Genomic DNA, 12050 nt, shown 5'->3' with positions numbered 1-12050 from the left:
AGGACCTTTGATTCGAGACCGCATACATATGCGGCTGATTTAAAATGAATGACGTTTCAGACCCTATTTACGAATTACTAAAGGAAACAATAGAGAACCTTAACTCTGGCTTTGATGGCCGATATATTAATAGAATGCAGCTATTGAACTGAGAATCATACCGACATCAACATTCTCTGCTGCATATCTACATAAAAGGCTATTTCACTCGGTGATTTCAACCTACGACCAGTAATGTTAATGACATCATTAATGTGAGTAGGATTGTGGACGAGTTTTATATTACAGACCGATTCGACGATGATTTCATCACCAGAAAATGTTTCGAAAGTTAGAAAATAAAAATAGACGACATCGCTCGCTATTCCCCGCACGGAGATCGGGACGCTATTTGATTTTCACCTGAAAGGAATAAATCCGAATGAAAAATGATATTCAATTACCGGACTGGTAAAAGAAACTGATGGTATTTCGAGCGGCTTTGAAAAGATATTTTGCGTGTTGTAGAGAAGTCATAGATTTTCAGTATCTGCGTTTTGTATCACGAAACTACCGCACCTCGCTTGGTGGAACTAGAAAGGGACGCAGTCTTAGGAATTTGTTTTCAACAAAGCTGAAACGAAGTTTTAGCCCCTCTCTTATGGAGCAGTACTACCTGGTGATGCTCATATATCATTCGACGAAGCAAAAGTTAGGAAAACATTCTTTTGTCAGGTTATCGTGTATATGCTAGCTTACAGACATCAACAGAAGGCCATGACTTCTTACTAGCAGCAAGTATTATAGTTTAATTCGCACCTGGAAGCAACTGTATATCGATATTTAGATTATCTGTTATACAGTTCTACATAATGGATTTTTTCGCTCGCAGGTGAAGTTCTGTACCTATAGATTTTAGTACGGTCCTCTCTTAGCAGATATCAAAAGGAAGTGAACTCCTTTGATTTATCCTGACGCAAACACCTGCAAAACGTTGATGCCATAAAAAGTAGTCAACCTCGCTTGATTTACTTATCTTCGTGATAGGTATATCAATTCGGAATTAAGGCCGAGATTAATGAAAGTTGGAACACGTGTTGCCGTTGATTATAGCGCCGAGTTGTTAAAGCTTTTTTCTACAAAACTATAGGAATATACTATCGACGTAGGAATAAAATAGAAAGTCGCTGTTAAGATGCAACAGTCAGCGGTGGCCTGTCACCGAGGCGGTGGAGGTGGCCATAGTAAATTTGACGAGGTAATTGAAACTTGCTAACTATACAAACTGTTTTATTAAACTGAAATATGAAAAAACATTCAATGAATTCTATAATTCTGAATTTAAAAAAATGAAGTTAAGTAGACCGAGACTGTTTAGATAAATCAGGAGCACATTGATAGTGATATAAGTCAACGTTTTTGTAACAATTTAGAAACAAAACAATCTGTTCCGAGCCATTTGTCTTTACGTCTAATTTCCCTAGAGTACTTCTGGACCAATTGAGCGTCAACTCGGTTGTTATCGTAACGGCGTTATGTACTGACTAATTGGTGAATTAGAAAGTAACACGTGTCACCGTGCACATGTCATGCACGCTATAGACGACCACTTGTCTACATTTCTTTGACGCCGTAAAAACCGTTACAATAATGTTTATATATATTGATACCTAATATGGGTTATCTGAGGGGTTCTGTATATGTCGAGGTGAACTACGTAATAAATATTAGCGTTTCTAAATAACAATTACAATTGTGAATTTTGGTGTTGAAAAATTCCTAACTTATCTAATTTTGGATAAATTTTGATAATCATTTTTGAGAGGGCGTGTGCTACGCCATCAATATATCGCGGCTAGACTGGTTGTCGGTCAATTCAATACAATTATCGATATTCAATTCCAAAATAACTTCATTGATCCTTAATATTATATAATTCAAATCGTATCATTTATTGTCGACAATATTAAGCTATGTATGTGTAAGTTTTCAACAAAATTTCATGTTAGTGTTCGTGTTATGTTTCATGCACAGTTATTGAATATCACGTTCATTATTTTTCTTTTTTTGATAATTATTAAATTGTAAATTGATAAGAAAGAATCAGTCAATTACGTATAGAATCTAATGTTACTATCAAAAACAGCATTTCTTACTTCAAGTTGTTACTTTTTAGTCTAATTCTATCGCAATCTTATCACGTATCAGTTTTATTTTATTAAATCTCCAAGAGTCTTCAAGATGAAGAAAGAAACGATTTACATGTGTTTAGCCATTATGCACGATTATTTACCTTTCCCCCCCCCCTAATGCGATGCTATACGCAATATGCTATATGACAGCTTAAAAAAATTTGTACACTCCGTTGGTGCATTTTGTATTATTTGTTGTATAAATAACCTCTTCGTATATCTTCGTTGTACTTTGCAATACGTATAGGTGTATATTTCAAACCGTAACTCAGGTGAAGGTTACTGTTGGCAACTCCAATTAATGGGGTAAGTGAGCCAACAACCGACGCTCTTGAAACAAATTCAGAACTAAACTGAAGCCTTGCAATTATAACGCGCTTACCAATATTGTTTCGCATTCATTACGGGGTTTAATTCGAAAACTGAACGACATCAAGCTGTTAACATATAATGATTCCTATCATCGATATATCAGCCCTTGCTCTGGAAATTCCGTAGAGAACTACATTTAAACATCTTTTTTGCCATTAAGTAAACCGTCTTCTTATGAACTGAACGCATCAAGATTATTTCCGACGAAAAAATGGCTCAAGAATACATCACGACTACGAATACAATATGATACACTGATATGCTATATTTTATTCATTATTCATGTCCATATTTCCACGGTTGCGTCAAACAAGACGTGTCTCTTCTCTAGATGGCGTAGTCGCTGCAATGAATGTGCGTCTAAGACATTTCAGGTCATACAAAATGAGGACCTCCTGCGTAAAAATCAACATTGCTCAGATATCACGAATGGTGCATTTATGAACTTTACCACCAATATATGATAAATTCTATGATATATCGGATCAAAACTAAGATTAAGACATTAATCGAAAAAGAAGAGTATATTTTCACAAAGGCAATGTTTAAATTATTAGTAAATGTATCAGTAAAACGAGAATCGTTTCTGAAGCAGATTTTCATCATCGTATCTATATATTTTTTTATTGAGTCGCGGGCGGTAGTATTGACGAAGAACAAACACGGTTCATAAGTCGATAGTGTGCATAGATACCCAATGTTTTGCGGGCACCGTGGGTTGGTAACGATGAAATTACAATGGAACGTTAGTCGTAAAATCGGTCACTGCTTTGTCAAAATGAGACAATCATCAATGCGATAAGTCGCATAAACAACTTAATTGAAAATGATAAAGGATGAAATATTTGAAAATCATGTACTCTGTTTCTCTTCGGCATTCCAAGGTGAGTGATCTATTCATGACATCATCATCTTTGTGAATGTATCAAGAATTTGACGTCTGGTTCAGTTCTGAATTTGGTGCAATTTTCTTGAGATTTCCTTCAATATCAGTTCAGTTGCCGTTGATATTTATAATGAATAGTGCCGTTAGTCCGCATTTCACTGGGGTAGATCAAAACGCACAGCGCAAGAATGTAATGAGCATTCCCTCCGGGTTTTCTTGGTATGTGCCTTTGAATAAAGTCCGTTGTAGTATTCTACCAAACTGTCCTGTAATTTGCTACGTTCAATCAAACTCGTAAAAATCATAATAAACACAGATTGTCGTTGGTAAAAATCGAGCAGGACTCGAAACAAAATGGCTTAACATAAACAAATTAAGGACTGCTCCTTTTTTATGAAAGATGGAAATTAACACAAAAATTCCGGGTTCGACCTATGAGGGCTGTTGTATGGTACCGGTAAAACAAAAAGGATTAGGTATATTATATGTACATTATATATGTATGTACTGTCTATATGCATAATGGGCCCTTTCAGATTAGTCCAAGATGCCAGCAAACCTATGGTTTAGAATTACCTTCTAGTTCTTGTTAGTTCTTTCTGTTAGATATTTTCATATTACCATTACTTGTGTTTTTCTCTTCACACAAATGGCTATACGTTGAATGAATTATCGTTTTATTTCTGTCACGATTATCGCTCTAGATTTTTAATGTTTAATGACACCGTACTTCTGAACATGTTTCGTCATCAGAAATACAAAAATACAAAACTTGTTGAGATTACTTCGTAATTCAGCGATATACAACTTAGCTAAGTATCAAGTCGTGATTAATTGTATGCATAAATTATATCTACTCATCACCTCAACCACTTATGTATCGGCTGTGGGGTTATATCGGCCGTTGCTAGGGTTCCGATTCTAAACGACATGTATCAAATTTTAATGTATTTACTTGATTGATGCATTACATCTTTCACGGTGTACGTATATGCAACCCTCTATGCATACAGGTAGCGTGCAAATAATTGCCATTGTCCCCGGCTAATAATACCTTTATGTACGAGTAGCATCGTTGCCGTTAGAAAACCCGACTGTTATTTTGTTTTTATAAAATGTTGGCCGGTTCCAGCAGGGCAGCCGATGCGCCGAAGGTTGCTAATCGATCTGGGGTGAGTATAGTTTAACTAATGAGTCATATTTTTTTCTCGTTTCTCGGTGCCACAGTATGGTGACATCGAGTCTATGTTGTATTTCTATCTGTCGGGGAAAACCAAAATACACACCGCACGAAATAGATGAGGAATTTTCTTCCGGTGAAAAATGTGTATGTTAATTATGACGTGTATAAATGAACGGCTTTCAATTGCTAGGCGCTAACTTTGCTAACCACTAAGTTTCTGTTCTGATTTTGAATTTCATAGAATGTTGATATCGCTTCGAAATCATAACTCCTCGCTACTGTTGCTACTGTTTTGACATTTTGCCAGAATGTAGAATTTTTAATATATCATAGATTACTGTTGTCACACCTGTTTTGGATGACCACTAAACCCATATCATGTACATATATGTATCATATATGTATACATATACTTAATATTCAATAACATATCCATTTTGGAGATTCCGATCGAATCGAGCAAATTCTCCGATGAAGAATTTTACGTTTCAACCAAAAAAGGTAATAGGAATCGCAAGATGGGTATTTTCTGCATTTCAAATGGCCACTTACTTGGAAATCAGAGAAACTTCAGGTAATAGTAAGGGGATTTAATTTTTAAAAAGCTTAAATTCAGGAAAAAGCCAGAGAAATTCGTTGATATCGTTTTATATCATGCGTTTAGTGTAACAGGTTCCGTCTATGTGTTACGTATGACTGTTGATTGATAGGGAAGTTTCCAGTTTCCAGGCGCCATTTTGAAATGGCGCCTGGAAACTGGAAACTTCCCTATTGGATTCTCGTGTCAGGGACTAGTCTGAGAACATTGCGTTATCAGATACATCTTTGAGAAAATATAAGCCTAGCGCTCATCGACACTGCGATTGGAGACAACTAGTTGCCAGGCAGTTTTCGGCGCATGAGAGCAACTGGCTGGATACAATCAGTTGCTCGAATTTGTCGATGTGAGCGAGCTTACGACTGGTTAGCGTCCATCTATCTCCAGTTCCACCCAGTTGCTCATGTTTTACTTTTGAGCAACCAGTTGTACTCAGTTGCTCTCATATCCGTCGATGTGAGCGCTCCATAATCAACAACACATGGTTGTAACTGACTAAAACAAAGCTATTTGTCACGTGACTTGTGATGCCCTCAAGAATATTTGCTAAACCACATCTCAGTTGCTGTCGATGTGTGCGCTATGGACCTAGCGACCGGCATGAGCCACGCAGTTGCTGGTTTTTACTAAATTTTCGATGTGCGCGGGTACTCGCTCACTAGCAATTAGTTGTCTCCAGTCGCTTTGTCGATGTATGCTTAGCTATAGACTTTGTCGAGTAATTTTCCGAGACCATTCAACTGCTACGAAAATTATCACGTATAATATGTGTTTTGTTTTTGATTTCCGAGATTTTCACGTTGAAAATTGTATACGTGATTTCTTGCGGGAAGCGTGTCGTGGCTCGCAGCAAAAAAGGAATAATCTAAATACATTTGAAACTATGGCAAACATCGGCTTTAACACAGTTTGTGCATTTCTAACCAATCTATGTTCTCCTGACATCTTGAGTATCCACGCCTTGGTCCACTTCTAAATTTAGGTTGGAGTTATGAATCATATATGGAATATTTTGGCCCTTTTAATCGGTTGTTACTTTTTACGATGTTTCTAAAATGAAAGTTAGTATAATGTCCATATTACCGAAGCTGCCGAAGGTTTCCTCCATGCCGTCTTGGTTTGATGAGCTCATAAACAAGCTTATAGCGTAAAGATCTTTATTTGTATGCTAGGGCGTTCGTGTTGGATATATACTGGTGAATTGTCTATCTGTAGCCAGCAGGATGCTAATCTTGATGAATGGCTTCCATTTCGAAAGGACAAAGTGCTGATTCTATATATCAAAATAAAGTACAAGGTCTAATAAAATTTGATATAACGAGCCGAGGAACCAAGGAACGGAGGTGACATTTTTGGTCATGGTCGTGTTTCTTCTATGGTAGAAAGGCGAAGCGTTGACCTCCGACATTTGAAACAGATCGTCGTCCATAATTCCAGAAGAAATCTATAATGTGTCTGTACAACCAGTACGCGTCGGTCCTAATCACAGCCACAACCACGCATTGAAAGCCAAATACAGCAAATTGATGTAAACGGAAGTTACAAGATGTGCCCAGTCTAATGCGTCGCGCGAACTCGATCAAAAAAAACTAAGGTAACCTCACGTCGCCGGTTTCATCCGAATGGACGTATGGATTACGTTCGTTATTACAGGCATGGTTATTTGCGTTTTACCGACTCGGTTTATCGGTCGATCGTCGCGGATAGAGACTTTGAAATTCGCCGATTTTGTCCGTCTGTGTGATCTGCCGACGCGTCTGTGCCAGAAGAGACTACAGATTGCATGTAGCCTGGCTGCCTGCAGTATGTGCTATACATTGCCTTGGATTATTATGCCTTCGTCAAACAACGCATTTTTATTAGCTATTAAACGACAAAATATTCTGTGCTACTGAAGAAGATCTGGGGAGCTATGCATACTACCAGCATTCTTGGAATTAAGAAGTTCATGTATTGATATAGCTAAAACTTCAGGAGATGTTTGTATCTATTGAAAATTCTCCCGTAACGACGACACTTAGAATATCAGACTCATCGACATGGGCTCATTTTTGTAAGCTATAAATTCTCGAAAACATTTTCAGAAAAATATCTTTCCGTGCATCTAACGTTCGTTAATGATATATCGTCAAAACATAACAGCAGCATCATGTGGCGTCATTTTTTATATATCGCGTAAAACACAACTTAAATTGATCATTATCTAAACATTACGGTTTTCTCAAGTATTTGTCTTCTTTTCGAGTCGCACGGAATTATTGCAGTGAGAGTAGAACAATATTGGCGATGTCGTAAGACAAACACAAAAGTATTCGTTCCGCCACCGTACAATATACATATTTATCATATATCTGTATATATATATATATATATATATCTATCATATCGAAGTAACTGGCTAGTTTTTTTCTTCTTATGACATCGGCGTCAATCGATACTCGTTTGGCCACACTGAAAAAAAGACTAAATACCGCAACTATGGGTGAAGGCTTCACCGCCAGCGCAGTTTGAACAGTCGTTTAATAGCGGTTTACGGGAATTAAACGTATAATCATAATCGGAATATATCGATAGAAAATTGCGAGTGTTGGCTGGAATTTGATCGCGCATGCTTGCGTTGATCATACGTTATATAATGAATGTACGTTTTGGCGCGAATAAAAGCCGCTGAAGTGAAGGTTTACGATAAAACAACAAACACGATTATATCAACGGAAGCTTGGCTCGGGCCGATTTTTGATTTAATTCATGGCAGTACACCTTTTGGTGATGAAGATTTCTATGTTATCAATTCGTTGGAGAAATTCATCAACTCTAAAGGTGAGATCGATGAAATGAGTTCTCAAATATAATATTTCGTCTATACGAACATTTTAAAAGTTACCCTCTGTTTTTAGGCCTAAACACTAATTCACTGGAGGCAGCTTTTTATCACTGACAAATTCACGATGTTCCTGCATAATTCATCAGTGTTATACACGAGATGCCAAATAGCGCTTTTACATTTTGTACATTGTAGTCGTCGTGTATTTTCTGTATTATAAGTGACAAATAACACTTTCTGTGTTGATCTATTTTGAGAAATACGAACTTAATATGCACTGATAAACCGTTCAATAGATAAGGCTTAGAACCCGTTGTTTTGTCGATAGAACAAAGACATATCCGGGTGGATATCTTAAAATTCTGTACATATTGAACCGCGTGATGTTGAACGATTTATCCCAAACAGTCGTATATATTCTCGACGCTCGGCTCATCTTCCCTCGAAATTAATCCAAAATGCAACTTAGGAAAGCAAATGCTGTTTAAAGTCGGGAATAAAAGTATGCATTAGGGAATATCGCGCGTCGTTACAAGAGCATTTTACAGCCGTAGTACATGGCATCCGACTGCAGATAAATTTGTGCCAGACTCGAAGCGCTTCGTTGATCGTAACGGCTTTTAAATCTTAGTTTTAAAAACCCTGCCATGGAAAACGCATATGTTGCCAAGTAGTATCAGATACGCGTCCTGCATCGGGAATTCGTTTGGTTGATATGGGAGGAAATCTGATCCCTGCGCATTCTTGACGCTTACTAACGGGTCAATCTTGCTCGATAGCTTTTTATCGTGTGGTCACCATTACCTGACGCAATTTTGTAATCGTTCTCCAGACTGTACCGTGATTCCTCGGAGACTCCCACATCATCCTAGAAATATATATGTATATGTACATATAAGGCAGGGTGGCGTATTGTTTTACATCGTGCGTTGAGGTAATTGGTGACATGGATTTATTAACTTCACTTCTTTTGGTGAAAGGTCGCACCATCGGTAACAGCATTACGGCGTCCTCTAAATAAATCATCAAACTACATGAGTCCTGTTACAGGCCGCATTGGTCTGGTATTCCCAGTGGAACGAAATCCAACGTCTTGGAGTAGTTTGGGAAATCATTACAAACACGTACATGACGTATCCAAATATATATTGCATATATATATATATATATATATATATATATATATATATATATATATATATATATATATATATATATATATATATATATATATATATATATATATATATATATATATATATATATATATATATATATATATATATATATATATATATATATATATATATGAATAATGAATATTCAGAGAAATGACAACTGTACACATAAAACGTTAGCGAAGATAATTTCACATCATCGCCTCATCGGCAAACATTTGCATCATAGTCGTATAAAATGGCATATTCTCGGGCCATAAAACACGAAATGGTTAATAACTTTCTGTGCAATAATGTTAACTCACCGTCGCCTGAATCTAAGCGATAATATAGGCCTTGTACTGAAAACGTTTCTGCCACCACTAATGGTGGGATGCTCAATTTGAAAAAAAAGAATTATATGCATTTTACAAATAAAAATTCACCACTAAGGGTGGGATGCTCAATTTGAAAAAAATAAAAATAAATGTCACCCTCGAGTCCTAATGCAATGGCCAGCTATTTAATAAAAATCGATGGAAATGTGCGCTTGGTCCGTTTTATGCTGGTATAATTTCGACTTAGCAATATTCCGGGGTTTTAATTTAGGGGGCTCGTGGTAGTGACGTTTCATTGCTTTGGCAGGTTACTCATTCTCCACAAATGGCTTATCGTAAGTAGGAAGTGTACCGAGAGTATGACACGTATCGATCAGTCGATCGAGCGATCGCCCGAATAAAGCTGGATAAACTTACAAATGGGTTAACTACACTGTAGATTTCCATCCGAGTCGACATTTCGGACCATCATCGTGTATGGTTGCGCTGAATGCATACTTTATATGGACAAAGATGATTGGAAGCGATTTGTATGCAGTTTCTTCCATATATCACGATACAATGTGTGCCATAACTTGCTAACTCATATTTGTTGCTTATTTTCAATTTCGAGGCTACAGCTTTGCTTCATAAAAAGGCGTTTAATTCTGGTCAGATGATAGAGCTTATCGGAGCGAATTATATGGGGATTTACGTCTAGTAAAAAAACTAGGTATTGTTTATGCGTAGCTTTGCTCTAATGATTATTTAATGCGTAGGTCATTTGGAATATGTGTGAAGAATTTAGCAATTAAACCATACATATTCCAAGAATCCTTATGGTGTCGCGTTCTAAAGACCATGTCCTTTCTGTTCTAAAAGTGCTTAGATAACTATGCATTTAATTTAGAGATGTCTTTCATGGTTTCGTGTCAATGCGTTCAATTAGAATTTTTCTGTCGTTTGGTAAATGATCGTTAATTGAAAATAGTCGTTATTTCCGCGTACGCTTTACACCTCGTAGTCAAAATAGCTCTGCTTTCATTGCCAGGCAAACTTTAATTAGAATTAAAATAGTCTTCATCACCTAGAAAATACGAGTGATACGATAATTTTATACTGAGGACTATGCACAATATCTAATCTATCTAATGCAGATACTGATTACCTATCATGTTGACAGCATTTAAAAATGAAATTATCTTCTTATTTACATCTACGTGTATTCCAAAACGGCACGCTGCCATCAATATTGTTCGGTGTCGGGCATCATTCACAGCATCACTAATTGAAAAATAGAAATTTCACGAATCGTATCCTATAAGTCAACGACAGACTTTAGACAACAGCAAACCCTTTCTGAGTGTCTCTTCCTTGTCCCGAGAGGGGAATAGCGAGGAAACCGTAGCTGCAAAACGCGATTATAATACAAAACTGTTTCATATAAATATTGCAAATGGTACAGCGGATAGCTTGATCTGCATCTGTCAGTTCGGCAATTACTTATTCCACACGCGTACAGTTCTATATTGACATTTTCCCCTTAGTGGTTCCTTGTTCCGGCTATGAGCTATGAATATCTCGAGACAGGTGACAGGATGAGAATAACCCGAGAATATTTCACTTCGGCGTAGTATGATTACAGTCCTGCGTATCGTATTACAAATGTACCTATATTTCATTGTCATTCAGCTTTCCACGTTCGGAGGTTTTTCTCGGCATTCATGGTTTTTCATATGAAACTATAAGTCATAATTTCACTGTGTTACGCATTATTTCAAAAATGCTGACAGACTTTTCGTGATAAATTGTTAACCGATCATTCAAGTATTCATGCGTACACGTATATGTGTAGCGTTTATTGCGTAAGTATTGACAGACTGCCAACATATCTGGATTGCTTTTTGGTCGATTTTCGACTCCATTCTACAGAAATGCTGAATGTAATATCACGGACCTCATGTCTCTGGTACCAACGACCTGAAGAAAGTGGATATTGGTTTTCTGACCTCGATCGTTGAGAAGCCTCGTAATGATATACTCTCATATTCGCATTCAAACATTTTTCATCAGCAGAAAAACCATTTTTGGAAGTGAATTAAATAAGGAAATCAAAATTAAAAGTGGTGGCTGATAGGCATTCGAAGAGATATTTTTCTTTATATCTGCGCATACGTAAATGACAAACCATATCTAAAAGCTCTCTAATAAATTTCAAGCCCAGCATTTAAGCGTATCTCACCGATATTCAAACATAGCTGAATTATTAACAAATTAATGTTGACTGGCCAATTTTGCGTTAACGTACTGATCATATACTTTCTAATTACATTAAAGTTTTGACGTCGCCAATGGCTACCTTGTAACAGAAAATATAGGTTATTCAATAAAGAATTTAATTTTTCATATAAACCATAATGGCATATTCTAATACGAAGCAGTCTGGTTTCGAAAAAATGATTTATTTCAATAGAAAATCTAGAAACAAGGACATTCACTGTTAGAAATAATTCATGAATTTGAAGCCCGTAACCAGCATAAC

At 36.7% G+C, this 12050-nt stretch overlaps 1 protein-coding gene across 1 annotated transcript in view; it reads left to right on the top strand.

Annotated features, from left to right (window-relative positions):
• Positions 1–1045: 1045 nt before the first annotated feature.
• The window catches only part of LOC141910750 (inactive dipeptidyl peptidase 10-like), a 99340-nt gene continuing 88335 nt past the window's right edge, over positions 1046–12050 (top strand). Inside the window, exon 1 of the mRNA XM_074801545.1 lies at positions 1046–1237. Within this exon, the coding sequence (XP_074657646.1) occupies positions 1175–1237 (63 nt within the window). The 5' untranslated portion in view covers positions 1046–1174. The remainder of the gene's footprint in view (positions 1238–12050) is intronic.

This window comes from Tubulanus polymorphus, chromosome 1, assembly GCF_964204645.1.
Source record: "Tubulanus polymorphus chromosome 1, tnTubPoly1.2, whole genome shotgun sequence".
Taxonomy (NCBI): domain Eukaryota; kingdom Metazoa; phylum Nemertea; class Palaeonemertea; order Tubulaniformes; family Tubulanidae; genus Tubulanus; species Tubulanus polymorphus.
This window is presented reverse-complemented; position numbering and strand designations above follow the sequence as displayed.